The sequence below is a fragment of the Anolis carolinensis genome, unplaced genomic scaffold (genome assembly GCF_035594765.1).
Source record: "Anolis carolinensis isolate JA03-04 unplaced genomic scaffold, rAnoCar3.1.pri scaffold_7, whole genome shotgun sequence".
Lineage (NCBI taxonomy): Eukaryota > Metazoa > Chordata > Lepidosauria > Squamata > Dactyloidae > Anolis > Anolis carolinensis.
In genome coordinates, this window is record NW_026943818.1 from 21064243 (window position 1) to 21081842 (window position 17600).

General features: G+C 44.1%; 1 protein-coding gene across 1 annotated transcript in view; it reads left to right on the top strand.

Annotated features, from left to right (window-relative positions):
* Window positions 1–17600, top strand: part of ssh2 (slingshot protein phosphatase 2) — a 69926-nt gene that overhangs the window by 29988 nt on the left and 22338 nt on the right. The window contains exons 3-8 of the mRNA XM_062959263.1: window positions 10430–10533; window positions 10755–10819; window positions 12794–12915; window positions 15233–15301; window positions 15418–15483; window positions 17157–17351. Coding sequence (XP_062815333.1) covers window positions 10430–10533; window positions 10755–10819; window positions 12794–12915; window positions 15233–15301; window positions 15418–15483; window positions 17157–17351 — 621 coding nt within the window. The remainder of the gene's footprint in view (window positions 1–10429; window positions 10534–10754; window positions 10820–12793; window positions 12916–15232; window positions 15302–15417; window positions 15484–17156; window positions 17352–17600) is intronic.

Below are 17600 nucleotides of genomic sequence, written 5' to 3' on the forward strand. Positions count from 1 at the left end.
ACTTGGCAGTCTTTTTTCCTCTACCCATCCTTCCGTTGCCACTCTGACTAGCAGCATCTCTCCAGGAATAGGATCTCTTCCCATCATCTCATAATTTATAGATGGGAAAAACCCAATTGCACCACTGCATCAATGAGGCAATTTTTTTGTCATTATTTTGTGCAACATCCTGGCATCTTGGCTCAATGTGCGTCCAGAGGATAATTTTCCAATACTTCATATTCCAAGAGGACATTCCTGACTCCTCCGAGTACCTTGAATGCACTATACAGATACAAAGGCCCTTGTGTTGTGCTTTCCGTAAACGGCTGACAATGTATTTTTGCCCATTTCTTCACTGGCTCAACGCCTTTGTGAAATCAGCCAGGGAACAGAAGAGTTTACCAGGTGAGGTCACTATTGTCTGATGACATTGCCAGCGTTCTTTTGCAGATAGTCGTTTCTCAATGGCAAGGTGGAACAAAGATAAGTATAGGCAGCTTTATATGAAAAGACCCTGCAATGAGACCATGAGGTATGTCTGACGTACGAAAGAAAGGTTCTCATGCGTAGGAATGTGTGTGTCCAAGCGTTTGATCATTCCCGGTCCCTTTATAGATTCTTAGGAAATAGAAAAACCCTGGAAGTCATCCACGATGCTGCGTTGCAACACGTTCCCTCCTTAAGATTGTGGCTCTTCCTTGACTCAGCAGTCTTCTCTCCAACTGCAGAAGCATATTGCCAAAAAAGCAAGTTCATAAATAAATGACGGGGCATTTTTGTCCTTTGTCTGAAATGCCGTTTTGGTGCTCGGCGGATACGTCGGTTTCTGGAATAGTTTCATTTGCATATACATACTTCCAGAGATATCTTGGAAATGGGACCCAAGTCCAAACATGCAATATAGTTCATATACACCTAGACCAGTGGTTCTCAACCTGTGAGTCCCCGGGTATTTTGGTCTACAACTCCCAGAAATCCCAGCCAGTTTACCAGCTGTTTGGATTTCTGGAAGCTGACGGCCAAAACATCTAGGGACCCACAGGTTGAGAGCCACTGACCTAGGTAATGTTATATACAATATTTGTATGTACTTTGAACAATCAGAAACAGTGTTGTTCCTATCTCAAAAATTTGGGGTATTGTGGAATTCTAGACTATTGCATACAGTTCTTTTGTCTGTAAAATGAGTAGTGGTCTTTGACCGTATAAGTATTGGTCAACTAGAGGAGATACCATGGATAACCAAACCTTTGGTTGGTTCTTGTACATTTTGCTGGCTCTCCTTTAAGCGTCGAGCCTCCTTTATCCAGCCTTGAGATGGGAGTGGTGATAGGGTCAAGTCTTTTTGTCCGAATCAGCCTTACGTTGAATGATTGATGGAAAGTTTATTCCAGGAATAAAAGCGTTCCTGGTAAACAGATCCCTGCACGGAGAGCGGTCGGCGCTGGCAGTGGAGAGAGGTGGAGCAATCCTTTTGAATCCTGGCATCAGATATCTTATAATGATGCTTCAAATTCACGGAGTTCCCAGAAGTGTGAGCTTGGACACAATAAAAAATGGTGGAAGCCAAAAAAAATCCTGTGCGATTCTGGACTGTGTCAACTAAAGCATTATGTCTGGACCAGAATCATCCCATTCTGTTCTGCTTTGGTCAGAAATACAGTGCCCAGTCTTGGCCACCACAGTTCAAGTTGGAACATGATGATTGAAGGGTGATCAAAATGGTCAAAGGTCTGGAAACACAAAGAGGAACAAGTCATGGAGGTGGCAATGTTTCATTTGGAGAAGAGAAGACCCGAGAAGTCACCATGATAGTCTTTTTTAAAGACCTGAAGGCATCTCATGTAGAAGATGGAGTTGGCTGAATTTCTGAAACTTGAATCCCTGGATTCAGTTCTTTAATAAAAAAGAGCAATGGCAGATAAACATGAGAATGATTTTTTTTACTGTTTGCACAAAGTGCCTTGCAAGTTGGTGACCTCTCCATCTTTGGAGGCTTTCTGTTGTAGATCAGTAACCAGAGGCCAATGATTTAACTGATGATTTAGAGAGGATTTGAGCTTTCCTGTGGATGATTCAGAGAGGATTGTGAGCTTTCCTGTGGCACAAAGTGATGGGCACTCAAGTTTGGGAAATGATGGTTCTCTCTGTGAGAAAACCGTCTTGGAAAGTGCAGGGCCTCAAGGGCATTCAGGGGACTCAGAAGTAGCAATAGCAGATAAGGAATCAAGTGAAGACCTGAGTGATGAGGGTTCCCATGGGAACCCACCTGCAGTTACGGAGATCAACCAAAGTCTTGGTTTGCAAATCAGAGCCAAAAATAGATTGCGTTGTTCAGAACAATTACGTGGGAAAGTTATGAAAGAAATTCACGGGAAACGGAATGATTTCATGGGTGTCTATTAAACAAGAAGTTGTTTACTTTAAGGTCAGTTCAGGCAACACTGCGTTAGAATGAAAAGCTAAGCTTAAGTTCTCTTGTTCCTGGTTCAAGTCAAGCTTTGATTTTTTGAAGTTTTCTATGTTTCTGTTCATATACTCCTGTTCAAGTCTTACTAGTTATATCTTCTGGATTGTGGACTTATACTGTATCTGTGATTCCTGGTTGTTCCTGGACTTTGTCACCTTTAGAACTTTATGAGACATTTGGATTATTGTTTGGTTTTCACCGTTTGCTAAACCTTTTTGGATTTTATATCTTGCTTTCTTATTCCTGATTTTTGATATGCTTATTATATGGGGGTTTTTTTAAACAATAAACGGTTTGCTTATATTCGTGGACTCTTGTGTGGTGCGGTGGTCACAGGTGTTTCCAAGCCTCTAGTGCAACACCTCAAACAGAGGTTTGAATGGGCACCAGATGTGCTTTTGTTGTAGGTTTCCGCAGGGTGGTATGGGGTTAACCTCTGACTTAGAGAGCAGAGCAGTTGATGCAGGAGGAAGAACCCTTACCAAAAACCCTTACCATTTTCTTGCACTCATTCAGATGAGCCTTTTGGCTTCCTGACGTAAAACAGAAAGAGCTACCTTCCCTTTTTTTAACAGAGAAGTCAACAAGGGCGACTTTGTAGGATTGCTACTTTTGAAAATGCCAAGAATCAACCTAAACTGTCTGGGCCTCAACTGCCCTTCGGTTTACAAAGCGTTTGGTGCTGGCTGCTGTTGCTATTTCCGCATTGTGCGTTCCCTGTGGCGACTTAGAGGGACGGCCAAGACGGTAGCCTGGTTACAACGGCCGCAGAGCTGAACGGGCCTCGGGGCATCCAATGGAAATGTCTCTGAGATGGACAAGCGCCCAGCAGTTCATCTTTTTTGGACAGCACACTTGGCCATAATGGACACTCTTACATTCTTGCCCTGTGTCTGATGCTTGTATGTATATGTTTGCAAGCTGTCTATGGACTTAAGCTGACCCCATGAATTTTATCGGGTTGGATTTGCCAGGCCTTTGCTCTAAAATTGACCCTGGGGTTTGGTTTACCCATTCAAGTACACAAACATTATTTGGTCCTCCATCAATATATCCCCATTGGAGATTATATGAATGGATCTCAAGTCACTTGAGGTGCTCCGTAGTAATCACAGTTCTCCATAGTAGTAACATACCTTCTTTTACCACTGGCTTCTCAACAAGCACGGGCAAAAGCATAGATCATAAAAACATGCAACATTATAATTACGCTATTAATTAAAAGAGGATTAAACTTCATATAATTATCTCTGTGTGCCACCTTGTTACTGTTCTCTAGGCCTCAAACCGTTGTTTCTTCCTTTCTGATCTGATTTCAGCTTTGTTTTCGCTCGTCTCTGTTTGGCTCTTGTTGCTGTTTTGGTGCCAGCCTTAGAAATGTGGGCGCTTTCTGATTTCAAGTTGTGGAGCTTCCCCTCCTCTGCCTCACTTCTACTCATATCTCAGCTTTTAGACAAGGGCGGTGTTTCTAAGCCTGTCTTTTTTCTCTCTCTGGCATGTCTTTCCTAAATATAGCCAGCCCTGGGCTTCTTTGCTAATATGGAGGGAGACGTTGGCCTGACTCTGCTGACTTTCCAATCCTATTTGCGGCTAGCATCACTTTCAGAATCTGCTTAGTGCCACTCAACCGAAGTCAAGCTCAGACATAATCCAACGTGTCACTGCTCCTTTTAGCTCCTCTCTTTCATATTTCTGGTCCCCTTTCCAAATGGGGCATCACTGGTCGAAGAGATCCATTTTGAGATGGCCAAAGAGTGAAGCCTCACTTAACCTTTGAAAAATAATGCTAAATATCCAGTGTCCAGAAGAGCAATTCACTTGGAGCACATCTGTCCTCTGTTAGTGTGCTTGTTTCCTTTCTGTGCAAAACCTTTCCTGTGCCACAGGAAATGTTATCCCAGCATTCTGATATGAATGCTGGGATTTGGAAGCTGCCTTCAACCAGGCCTGTCAGGCCAAATATTATCCCTCTGCTTCTACTTCTTTCTTCCCAAAGCTTCACCGATGACAAAAGGCAATTTTTGTGGCCATTGGAATGGAACAGGAATTCCTCTACCCATGTTCTCTCACTTTCATGAACGTCACGCAAATTTATTCCTCTTGAACCAGACATTTGTGGAACAAGAGAGAACTAGAAATGGTGCTTCTAGTCCTCATTGCCTCTGTTTCTAGCTGGAGTCAGCAAACTCGTTTCTGTCGAAGCTGGGAGGGTGACGTCACCCTCCTTTTCTCTTTCTCTCAGAATGCACACCTTTCCCATTGTTGACTCTGGAGGGCACCTGGGTGCGCCGGGGTTGGTGCTCAAAAGCCGTTTTACTCCCACCTGCTTCTTTCTTCTCTTCGTTTTTTTTGTTCTGTAAACAAAGAGGCAGCTGGGCACCTGCCTCTATTTTTAGTGCGTTTATGTGTTGCTGTTGTGTGTCTTCACATCACTTCCGATTTATGGCAACCTTATTATTGGGTTTTCTGTGGCTGAGAGATTGTGACTCATCCAGAGTCACCTGATGTGTTTTCACAGCCAAGCAGGGAATCAAACTCCAATCTCTAAATTTTATCAGGATTCATTTCCTGCAAGCCATTAATTGGGATCTTAGGCCTTCTGCGCATTTAGCTGACGGTTTGCAAACTATTGTTCTCATCTTTCCATACTGGCTGGGACAGATGGGAGTTATAGTTTGTGTTGTAAAACTGGAGGAAGATGTTTTCGCAGCAGGGTTGTTTTGGACTCCAATTTTCATCAGCCCCACCCAATGGGAAAGGATATTAGGACTTGTCCAAAAGGGCTAAAGGGCTGGAGGTTTCTTGACCCTCACTGTATGAAGCCAGAAAATATTTTCAGAATTGCTACTTGCTGCTATCATTATCGGGACTTGTTGGCTTTTGCCTAGCTGGCATTTTTCCCTTCCCTCTGGCTATCAGCTGCAAGTTTGCAATGTTTCCAAAATCCAGTGCCGTTCCTCCTTTTTCCCTTCCTGGAGAAAATCTGCCACTGCTTTGGCCTGAGCTGCTTCTCAATTTTTATTTTGACATGCATATCGGGATAGGAGAGGGCTTTTGATACTACATTTCCCATTATATTGGCCAAGGACAAATGGGAGTTGCTGTCCCAATCATTTGCTTCCCCTCAAGCCTAACTCTGGAGGATGCCAGGCCATTCCTAACCATGCACCTCCATCATAGGGAGAAGGAAACCCTATACAACTTGGCTGAAAACCTTTGTGGGTTCCCCTCCCCAGCATCTGCGGTCAGGCAGATGTTTTGCGCTGCGAGACTTTCCCACACTCGGCAGGGTGAGACTTCCTTTCTCGGAAGGGACCGCTTCCCTGTTCTCGTCCATCCGTTGTTGTGACGCAGCCGCGCGTTCTCCGTTCCCATTCTGTGATCTGCCATTTCTTGCCCCATCCCTCCCTCTTTCTGCGCATTTTGATGTACCAAGTTGTGGTTATTATGGATTATTTCAGCTTAAACCCTGCCAATGTTTTTAGTTGAAACATGAAGGGTCTGTGTGCCATGTCTGGTCCAGATCCATCTGTCTGTGTAGGAGCCTTTGTGGAACAAACCAACCAATATACATAAAGGCCGTCCCCAGTTATGAACACTATAGGTTCTGTAGCTTTGTTCTTAAGCTGAATTTGTATGTAAGTTGGAACATGGGCATTTTAAAGTGTAAATCCAGCCAAAAATATATATCTTTTAGCTTTGGATAGCATAGGAAAGGACTAACAACCCTGTGGTGTTTGTTTTGCTGTCTGTGCCCCTGTTTCACCTCACTTTCTGTCCCTGGGATCATTGTTGTTGAAGGTTTTCATCTTATTGTTGAAGACTGAGTTGCTGTGAGTTTTCTGGGCTGTGTGGTCATGTTCCCGAAGCGTTATCTCGACTTTTCACCCACATCTATTGCAGGCATCCTCAGAGGTTGTAAAATTGTTGGAAACTAGGCAAGCAGAGTTTTTATATCTGTGGAATGTCCAGGGTGGGAGAAAGAACTCTTGTCTGTTGGAAGCAAGGGTGAATTTTGCAATTGACCGCCTTGATTAGCAATGAATAGCCTTGCAGCTTCAAAACCTGTCTGCTTCCGGCCTGGGGAAATCCTTTGTTGGGAGGTGATTAGTTGGCCCTGATCGTTTCTTGTCTGGAATTCCCATGTTTTGAGTGTTGTTCTGATTTTAGAGTTTTTGAATACTTGTAGCCAGATTTTGTTCATTTTCATGGTTTCCTCCAATTGTCCACACACTTGTGGATTTCAGTGGCTTCTCTGTGTAGTCTGACATTATGGTTGTTAGAGTGATCCAGCATTTCTGTGTTCTCGAATAATATGCTGTGTTCAGGTTGGCTCATCAAGTGCTCTGCTATGGCTGACTTCTCTGGTTGAATTAGTCTGTAGCGCCTTTCATGTTTCTTGATTCGTGTCTTGGCATTGCTGCATTTGGTGGTCCCTATGGAGACTTGTCCACAGCGGATGGTATGCGGTAGGTGAGAGGTGAGAGGATCCCTTTTGTCCTTTGCTGAACGAAGCATCTGTTGGATTTTCTTTGTGGGTCTGTAGACAGTTTGTGGGTTGTGTTTCTTCATCAGCTTCCCTATGCAGTCACTGGTTCCCTTGATGTATGGTAAGAACACTTTTTCTCTGGGCAGGTCTTTGTCTTTACTCTGTGGCTTGGTCTTGGTCTTGCAGCTCTTCTAACCCAACATTAATCTTGGTCTTATCTCTTGGCTGGAGAGAGGCAGCCCTTGGATTCCCATGTCTGGAGCCAATGTGTCTGTTAGCAAACGGAAAGGATTTGGCTATCTGTATCTTGCCCCATCCTTTAACCTTTCACCCCTGTGTTTCTGCTCCCTTAGGGCGCTGTTTAACCATGTTGAAATATATGTTACTGCTTTTCTGGTTGGCTGGGGTTGGTTTTCCTTGTGCTTCTGGACAGCCCCGCAGCTTCCAACTTCCTTTTCCATTGTACACAAATAATCCTGTGGCAAGATCTGCCCTTTACCTTTCCATTCCACTCCGCTTTCGACTGGTACTCTCACACTTACAAAGCCAAAACCAGAGCAGGTCCAGACAAATCCAGGTTGGGCAGAGAGATGCTTAGAAAACAGATCCATTCCTTGGGCAAATCTGGGAGGAATAATCCCCCAGAAGTTAATTATAATTTAGAAGCTGATCCCAAAAGGACTGGAAGGTGGCTTGATTTCTTCTTCCCTTTTTCTGCTTTCAAAATGATTTTGCTTCAGCCCAGTCCTCCCCGCTTTCGAAGTGCCTCTATCCCCCCACTTGCAATGGATGACTTGCCTCTGCGATAAAAAGTATATCTGTTCCCGGCTAAATGGAGCCTTTATGCAGCTCAGCAGCCGCATCCAAAAGGCCTCGGGGTCACCCGGCCCACGTCCCTTTTTGCACGATGGGATGGCGGTCTATTCCAAGGAATGAATGCCATTCTGTTCAACTTGGTCCACCCACCTCCCAAACGCTGAACAAGATCCCTAAGCAAAAGCCTAAGCTTTCTTGAATCCCAGGGCTTCTTTTTACCTGGAAGAAGGAGGTAAAACCCACTCATTCTTGGGTAGGATGCGGAAAGTTAAAAGGCTGTGCTCTTGGATAAGGCAGGTGACACAATAGGTTAAACCCTTATGTCGGCTGGATTGCTGACATGAAGGTTGCCATTTCAAATTGGCGAGATGGGGTGAGCTCCCGTCTGTCAGCTCTAGTTTGCGGGGACATGAGAGAAGCTTCCCAGCAGGATGGTAACACATCTGGACATCCCCTGGGCAACGTCTCTGTAGACAACCTATTCTCTCACACCAGAAGCAGAATGGTCTTAAGTCGCTTCTGACACAACAAAAAAAATCATTTTGATGGTCAGCCACTGTAATAGGTAATTCATTTCTGAGGATTCCTTGCCTAAGAAAACCCTGTGAAATTCATGGAGTCAGCACAAGTTGAGAAGAGACTCAAAGGCCTCTAAGACACACAGGAGAAAGGTTCCCAACCTTGATAGTAAGACTACACTTCTTAGACTTCCAGCCAGGAAGGGTTTGATCACTGCCCGCCGTGCTCTAAATTTGAAAATGAAATTGCTAATAATAAGTTGAACAATAAATTTCATAGGGTTCTCCAGGGAAGGGCTGGACGTCTTAATTAAAACTTCCTTTCCTTTAAATAACCCTGAGAGAACGAGGAAGAGAAGAGAAAGTCCTGCGTCACATCAATCTGCCTGGTTCGTTTAACAGGAGTAAGGAAGTTTGGAGACGTTGTTGGTCCCCTGGGTGTGTTTAATAAAACCTAGAATGGAAATGCGGAGGGTGTTGGATTTGGCAGCGTTTGGGTGTGTGTCTCGATTATTCTGCGGCTGCGGTTTCTGGTTTACTCCGTTCCGAGAGATCACAATATTTAAGGGGAAAATAATAATAAAGGAGTGTGGGTCAAAGATTTTGGGGAAGGATGTGCAGCTGGAGACTCTTAACCGCAAGAGGACAGCTGTGGCGGATTCTGGTAACAAGTTGTAGATGGTTCTCTTTTAAAAAATATTTGCATGTCGAGAAACCCAGATGCTTTGAGAGGTTATCTGGTGCTAGATTGTGGATTGGTTTAATCATTTTTTACTCTCAGAGTCTGTATTCAGAAGGGATTTTGCACATCACAATTTGCATCCTTGTTATTTTGCTGCACGATGGTGTTTGTCCTCAGTCCCATAATGCTGTTCTTCCGTATTACCATAATGCCACTCGTCCTTAATGCTGTTTGTCCGCAATCCTATAATGTCGTTCATCCACAATCCTGTAACACTGTTTGTCCACAATCCCATGAAACAGTCCCAAGTCTGTTTATTTGTTTGTTTACAGTATTTATATTCCGCCCTTCTCACCCTGAAGGGGATTCAGGGCAGATCACAGAACACATATACGGCAAGCATTCAATGCCGATTATAACAATAACAAGACAGACAACAGATAGAGGTGTGTGTATGTGTGTGTGAGTGTGTGTGTGTGTGTGTATATATATATATGTATGTATGTATGTATGTATGTATATATGCTTTTCCACCTTTTGGCATCTTTGGAGGCTGTGCTGGCTTCCGGCCACCGGGGATGCTGTTGCTTCATCTCCATTCCAAAGAGCTTTCTTTGTAAACTTCCTCCAGTTTTCTGATCGAATGATCGAACCTCCCCGCTTTAATCCGGTTTCTATTTATCTACTCAAATTTGTTTTCGAACTGCTAGGTAGGCAGAAGCTGGGCTGAAGATCAGGAGCTCACCCTGACCCAGGCTTTGAACTGTCAACCTTCCGGTTGGCAAGATTTATTGCAGCTTGGTGATTAACTTTCTGTGCTAAAGCCCATCCCTTGAGAAACGTTCCTTAGATTTTGGGCTATGACTCTCAAGTCTACCTGGCAGAGGATTCTGGGAGTCTCAGGTCCCCCAAAAGGAACTTCTCCAAACCCTGTGACTTGGCACCTTGCAGTTGTGTACCTAATGTTTCCAGGTTTAATGAAAAATCTTCCTGAATTCCACCATAGTTGAGATTTCCATCCTATACCTCTTTCTTGGTCAAGGTATTTGGGCATATGGTGACCTTGTGGATGAAACAGAGGATCTCGATTGGTTTCAATCCAGTTCCAGACCTGGGCTGGGGCAGCTTTGGTCACCTTGTTGGATGACCTGTTGGTTCAACTTCAACAGCTTTTGAGGCCATCAGCCATAGTTTCCTCCTTGGTCACCTCTCTAGGATTTTACCCTGTTTCTGGCCTTTCTTGGAGGGGTAAACTTTTGGTGAACCCCTTGAACCCATGAGCTCAATTTTTCCCTTGTGTCATTCCTTAGAGAAGATATCGAGTTTGGGGATTCCAGCATTCCTTTCCTTGGCAGACGGAAGGAAGGCGTCAGGTCCGCTTTGAGCGACAAGAGCTGTTTTTTCCTCCTTTTGACACATTTGTTCTCTCTGTTTCCCCCCTCTCCGTCCCTGTCTCCTTTCCTGTGTTGCAGCATCAGCGAAAGCTTTCTCACCGTCAAAGGGGCCGCCCTCTTCCTGCCGCGTGGAAATGGCTCCTCAACCCCCAGGATCAGCCACCGGAGGAATAAACATGCAGGTAAGGCCTTCTTCGACCCCAGTATCCCCTCTGCCAGGCCTCATTTCCCGACATCCTCCATCAAGGATGCATAAAGAAAAATGATATGCAAGCTTAGAGCCTTAGCCAGACAGCTGAGATGCTTCCCTGTGTACCTCAAAAGTAGATTAGAGAGATACAGGCTCAATCCAGGGAGGGAGAAGGACTGTCCATGCCTTGACCCCATGCTTTCTCTGTTCCAGGAGACCTCCAGCAACACTTGCAAGCCATGTTCATATTGCTCCGTCCGGAGGACAACATCCGGCTGGTGAGCGCTCCTCTCACTTTCCCCTTTCAAAGTGCTTCTTCAGAAGTGACTTGTGGACAGTTCCGTATCGCGATGAGCATGAATATTAAATATTAAATGAATATACATTATTGGCTGTTACGATATGAATTGTGAACTTTTTTGCTGTGTTATGAGCTTCTTTGTATGGAAGCGGTTAATCCCGATACTTGATTTTGCAATCTGTTTTGTGAAGAGTTGTCTCTCCAGATATTTTGGACTTCAGTTCCCATCAGTATGCTCAGTGGGAAAAGATGATGGTAGTTTGGTCTTTTGAGCAGAGCAGCCTTGCCATGAAGAATATTTTTGAGACATTCCCAAAAGCAGGCCAAGATTGTCAGCCAGGAGAGCAGCTCTATTTAGTTTCCTTGGCTTGGTGGCTGTGAAGGCGGTTGCTCAACGCCGAACCTGTCTGGTGTGCTTTTTCTGAAAGGATAAACAAACATTGAGCAGCGTAACCCTTGAGGGCACAAGTTGTTGTTCCAGAGTTTGTGTTGGACTTGTTAGAGGAAACCCCAAGGCTTGGAAAATGGTGGCCATGGGCAAAGAGGATGACGGAAACATTGCCAGGTGATCGGAGCAACCGTTTTCCATGGAGAACAGCCCACATTTGCGCTCATTTGAGAGCTGGGGAAGATCTCAGGGCAGATACCAGCCCTTTTGACTCCACGATTGGTTCAGCGGCGATCTTGTGCCCAAACCGCCTGGCTAATTATTGCTACCCAGATTGGTTTAGCAAAGCAAATTAGATTACTGCTAATCCGCTTGCTGCCAGACGGGTGTCTGGAGAACTAGCAGCGAGTCAGGGTTTGTGTGTGCGGATGTTTCCCATTTTTGCTCAAGTTTCGGAACGAGGCGTCCCACGAATTGCTTTTCTGTTGCTGAACCTTTAGATCATAGCAGAGTTGAGCCCTAGACCAGCATAGCGACAGGGATTGAGCAGCTGGGTCACAACCTCTGAGGATGCCTGCCATAGATGTGGGCAAAACATCAGGAGAGAATACTTCTGGAACATGGCCATACAACCCGGAATACATACAACAACCCAACTGGGTCTTTTCTCCCTCAAACTAAAGATGTATTCATTTCCACGGGCATTTATTCAATTTCTTTCTTTGATAGGACACATCACTTGTCCCAGGTTCATTGTTTGATTATTTGTGGAATGACTTGATTTCACATTTCACCTTTGGAGATTTCATTGTGGTGGTGGGCTATGCTGTAACCCAAAGCTCCTTTCTATAGAAGATTTGGGTCCCTCTTTTCTGTGAGCACATGCTTACTAAGGCAGAAACATTCTGAGAACAGACGCAACAGGATTGCCCAAAAAGCAGGTCCGCAAAGGGCTAACATGTTGTCCCCATCTGCTTCCTCCCCGGGGGCATCTCCAGGCCACACAGGACCACTTCCTCTCGGCTTCCTGAATGCCACTTGTGCTGCGTGACGCCCGCTTCCTGCCATGCCGCGGCAGTGACGCATCTTGCCAACTTGGCATCCAAGGGGGCAGGAATTTGACTGGCATCGGGTGTGAGTTATCTCTCTGTCTACACACTGAAGGAGTTGAACTAGACCGAGTTTTCTTAGTCAGTAGGTGGAAGGGAAAGAGCCAAGCTTCCGCCATCTTTCTGAGTTCACTGCCTTCCTAGTTTCCCCCTGCTAGCGCTTTTCTTTCCTCTGGCAATGGAGGTTGGCTGTGAGACTTGTAGTCCAAACTGCAGAATGTCTCCAAGCCCCAGAAACGATCAGGATAAGGGAGACATTACAACAAGCTTTGCGCCATTTGAGTTCGGATCCCTTCATTCCTGGTTGTGGCTCCTCCCTCACCATGCTGTTTGGGGGATTCCGAGAGGTGAAGTTTTACAACTTGTAAGTTCTTGAAGCTGGCAATTGCTCTTGGAAAAGAATGGCTCTACATGCAGTTTTAAAGATGTGATTTCCCTTCCTTTTCCCTCCTAGGCTGTAAGGCTGGAGAGCACCTACCAGAACCGCACCCGCTACATGGTGGTGGTCTCTACCAATGGTCGGCAGGATACTGAGGAGAGCATTGTCCTGGGCATGGATTTCTCTTCCAACGACAGGTACGTCGTCTCCAGAGAGATGTATAGTTTTGGGAGATGTGGGATAGGGCCTGTTGCTGGTTGTTCCCAAACTCTGGGGTTATCTCCTGTGGCAGACTTGACTGTTTTTCTTTTTCAAGCATTTGATTGTGTCGAAAGATCTTAGTGGGTGCTGGTGTTCATTATGGTTTTAAATAAGTTAGATTGCAGGTGAACTATACATCTGAGTGCCTACAACTCCTATAAATCATGGTGAATTCTCCCCAAGCAACTCTAGTATGTTCAGTTGCTGATCAATTCTTCTGTTTATGGGAGAAGCAGTGGGCAGGCTCATGCAAATGCCACACCAATGGAGAGAGTCAGAAACACTGGGATGTCTGTGGTGGAGGAAAACAAGGAAATCTTGGATGAAGTTATCCCCATATGAAAGCCTTCCCTTGGGTGGTGGGCAGGATGGTGTTTGTGGCGGACATTGGAAGGGCGCTCTCTATAACCTGCAATGTCATTGGAGGGAGGGCCATTGATGTCTCCTGCGTAGTGGGAGCTAGAGCTATTTGTGGAAGTGGGAGCTTGTCTGTGGAAGTGGGCACCATAGCCACACACACACATACATATTCTCACTTTTATTATGTGTATAGATTATTACCCACTTCTCTTTACAGCTGGAGGGGAGATACAACTCTCTCCTGAACCACTCTGGGTTTCATTTGGAGGAGAAAAACAGAATAACCATTCATTAAATCTAAAACAAGATAACAATAAATTATTAGCATTTGTGTGTGGGAGATAAAAAACACTGCTGCCTTTGCTTTCCTCAGCAGCTGAGGTTGTGACTCTCCAATCACTCTTTGAACACTTTACATACATAGATGGGCAAAATGCAACGTTTCAGATGAGACTGCTGGCCCCATCTGTCCCTAGCCCAGGATGAAAGATGCTGAGTGCTGCATCTTGGGATTTCTAGTTCACCTACCATTGGTTTTTTATTAGGTTCTTTTCCTGCTCTCTCCATTTCTTGCTTCACTCTAAGACACCAAATCTTGCTGAGTCTTTGTGCATCTCAATTTAGCCTTGTTGCTGGGGGCTTTCGAGAGGAGCGTCCCTAAAAATATCTCCCAGTCCCTTGGGAGATATTTTTGTATATTCAGAGGTGCCCTCTTTGTCTCTCCCTTCGTCTTTCCATGAGCTCATGTCATACGGACATCTTGGCCTGGGTCTCTGCTCCGTTCCGCTTGTGTTGCTGTCCAGTCTTGTTTATAGAGGACAGGGACCGTGTCCATCTGCAGACTGTCCTTGGCTGCCCCATCTTCTGCATCCACATACTGTCGACCTTCCATATCCACAGATCTTGTATCTACGGATTCACCTATTCGTGGCTTGAAAATACTCCCCAAAAAGTCCAAAAAGTAAAGCTTGATCATTGAGTTTGAGTTTTGGAATATAACTCAGGAGAGCAGAGTTTAGATCCCTGCTTGGCCATTGAAACCTTTGGCAAGTCAACACTCTCTCAACCGCAGAGTACAAACCTTGCCAAGAAAACACTATGATAGGGTTTTGCCTTAGGGTTGCCATAAGTTTTAAACACAACAAATGTAAGGAAGAATTTGGAAAAGTTGACAAAGAACAAAATAAATGACTGCAGATAATAATAATAATAGTAACAACAATAACAACAATTAAGCATGAGGATCTTGGATGAATGGAATTAATTATATATATATATATATTACATTAGAATACCGCCGATTTCTGGGCCTGAATATATTGCACAAGATTTCTCTAGCCTAAAATGATACATTTTAATATATTGGGTTTATGGTTCCCGTCCCCTTGATCAGGTCATGTAAGTGTTATTTATTGCTATAATTGTATTATTTTACTTTGCTTAATCATGTGTTATTATGTTGCTATGTAATGTTTGTGTTGTTTTTATGATTGGAAACAGCCCTGAGTCCCATCCGGGAGATAGGGCAGTATATAAATAAAGTATTATTATTATTATTATTATTATTATTATTATTATTATTATTATTATTATTATTATTATATTTTTAAGGTTTTATAATGTATTTTAATAATGTTATTAACGGATTTATTTGTATGGTTTGCTTTTATGATTGTATTCTTTGGGCATTGAATTTTGCCAATTGTTGTAAGCCGCCCTGAGTCCCCTCGGGTGAGAAGGGTGGGGTATAAATGTTGTAAATAAATAAATAATTTTCTTTGTTACCCACCTCTTCAATGGCTTGGGGTGCGGATATACATACCTTTATATTACAGTTAGGTAATTTGGATGCCCTGCATCAGACTTCAGCCTCCTCCTCTCTTGTTTTCGCAGCAGCGTGTGCACAATGGGGTTGGTCCTTCCGCTCTGGAGCGATGCCCTCATTCACTTGGATGGCGATGGGTAAGAACAGATTTTCCTCCAGTCGGGAAATAAATATTTAAGCAGACACGGAACCTTTTGGCCTTTACTCTAAACTCTTGCACTGTTTAATGTGGCCTTATTTTTAATAATTATAGGGGCTTCAGTGTCTCCACTGATAACCGGATCCACATCTTCAAGCCGGTGTCTGTGCAAGCCATGTGGTAAGAGCACCTCCCCTTCCTCCTTTGATTTGGTTTCATTCGGAAGAGAAGGAAGCGCGACAGATCCGAGACCAGGGTCTCTTTGGTCTGATATATCGAAACCAGGGTCCTCTCGATAACACTATGTAAGATGATTTTTGTCCCTAGGTTACAAATGTCATTTCCTAATTGGTTCCATCATAAACACATGAAAAAAGCTTCTTAAACTATAAAAACTTTGTTTTTATATCCTGCAACACATTTTGCTTTAGCTTTTCATGAATATCTCACCAATTCAACCTAGTTTGTGGCAGCCACAAAAACAAAGCTTCTAGAGTAGCACAACCTTTCAAAAGGGCTGCTTTCAAAGAAATATCCCTCCTCATATCAGGGCCCGGTTCCATCCTGATCTTCTTTTTAGAAGGGCTTTAAGAGAACGGAGTAACTCAGAGATTCCTTTTCCGCTCTTGAAAGGTGCCACCTCGCTAGGTTGGACATCTCGGCCCAATTTAGACCTCCGGCTCAAAACAGAAAGATCAGCCCTGTTTTTCTCCCTCGTTGTGTCCTTCGCAGGCATCTTTGGACCTATATCCAAGGAGATGCCTGTCTTCAAGGGCCTGAAACATGTCTTGGATGTGGATTTCTGAAGTGTCCGTTACCCAGGAAGGGTGGGGCTCACAACACAATTGCCCTTTGCCCGTTCACACTTGTGATTTCAACGCTATCACGCTGGGTTTCTGAAGAACTCTGGGGAGGCATTCCTCAGAAGCTGAGAAGGAAATCCTCGGTGCTAATAGTAAATAAACTTTTGCTCATGTTACTATTTAAAAGTTGGGTTTCTAAAGCAGTCACAATCCATCGTAAATGAGTTCCATTCGGACAAAGGTAAAGAAGTACAGTAGAGTCTCACTTATCCAAGCTAAATGGGCCAGCAGAACCTTGGATAAGCGAATATCTTGGATAATAAGGCGGGATTAAGGAAAAGCCTATTAAAGATCAAATTAGGTTATGATTTTACAAATTAAGCACCACAACATCATTTTATACAACAAATTTGACAGAAAAAATAGTTCAATATGCAGTAATGTTATGTTGTAATTACTGTCTTTACGATTTTAGCACCAAAATATCATGATATATTGAAAACAATGACTACAAAAATGGATTGGATAATCCAGAACCTTGGATAAGTGAGACTCTACTGTATTTGATGCCGATTCCTTTTGCCTGGTAAAGGAAATGTCATAAAAACCATTCTGTAAAATGCATATAGTAGAAAGTTTTTCCATAAAATGTATGTATTAAAATAACACATAACAACAATTAAAATACCATAAACATAGCACAAGGATTTAAAACCCTTAGTTAAAGTAAGCTGGGCAAAACAGATCTATGCAATCCAGGATATAGGGATGTAACTGAATACTGATCTGTGTAGAACAGCCTTGATTTTCCCACGTTGGATTTGGTGAATATCGGCTTCCTCACATGAGCCACCACATGTGTTGAGATCAGCCTCGGAAACTCCTTTCGCTGGGCTTTCTTTGTTGGGACTCAAAGCACAAGGGGCAAAGTGGTCTCACACTATTGATATTCCCCTTCGTATTAACCAAAGCCAGCGTTTCCAGCCACAACTAAGATGTATAGACTTGTGCTGTGGTTCTACGAATGGTGTCTTTCCTTTGTCTGCTCAGGTCTGCCCTTCAGAGCCTGCACAAGGCCTGCGAAGTGGCCCGGATCCACAACTACTACCCGGGTAGCCTCTTCCTCACCTGGGTCAGCTACTATGAGAGCCACATCAACTCGGACCAGTCCTCGGTCAATGAATGGAACGCCATGCAAGATGTCCAGTCCCACCGGCCCGACTCCCCAGCCCTCTTCACCGACGTGTGAGTTGATTTCCTCTTCCTTTGAGACGGATTCTATTGGAATACTAGCATATATACCTGGCATTGTCCGGGTATCATTGGGACCACTGCCCACTTTTCTCTTCCTTTCCCTCTCCTCTCATACCTTTCCCCTTCCTTCCTTTCTTCCTTCTCCTTTCCTTTCTTCCCTCCTTTTTCTTTCTGTCCCCTTTCCTTTCCTTTGGTACAAACAGACAAACAAAATACATACTTTAGGTTGCTGTGAGTTTT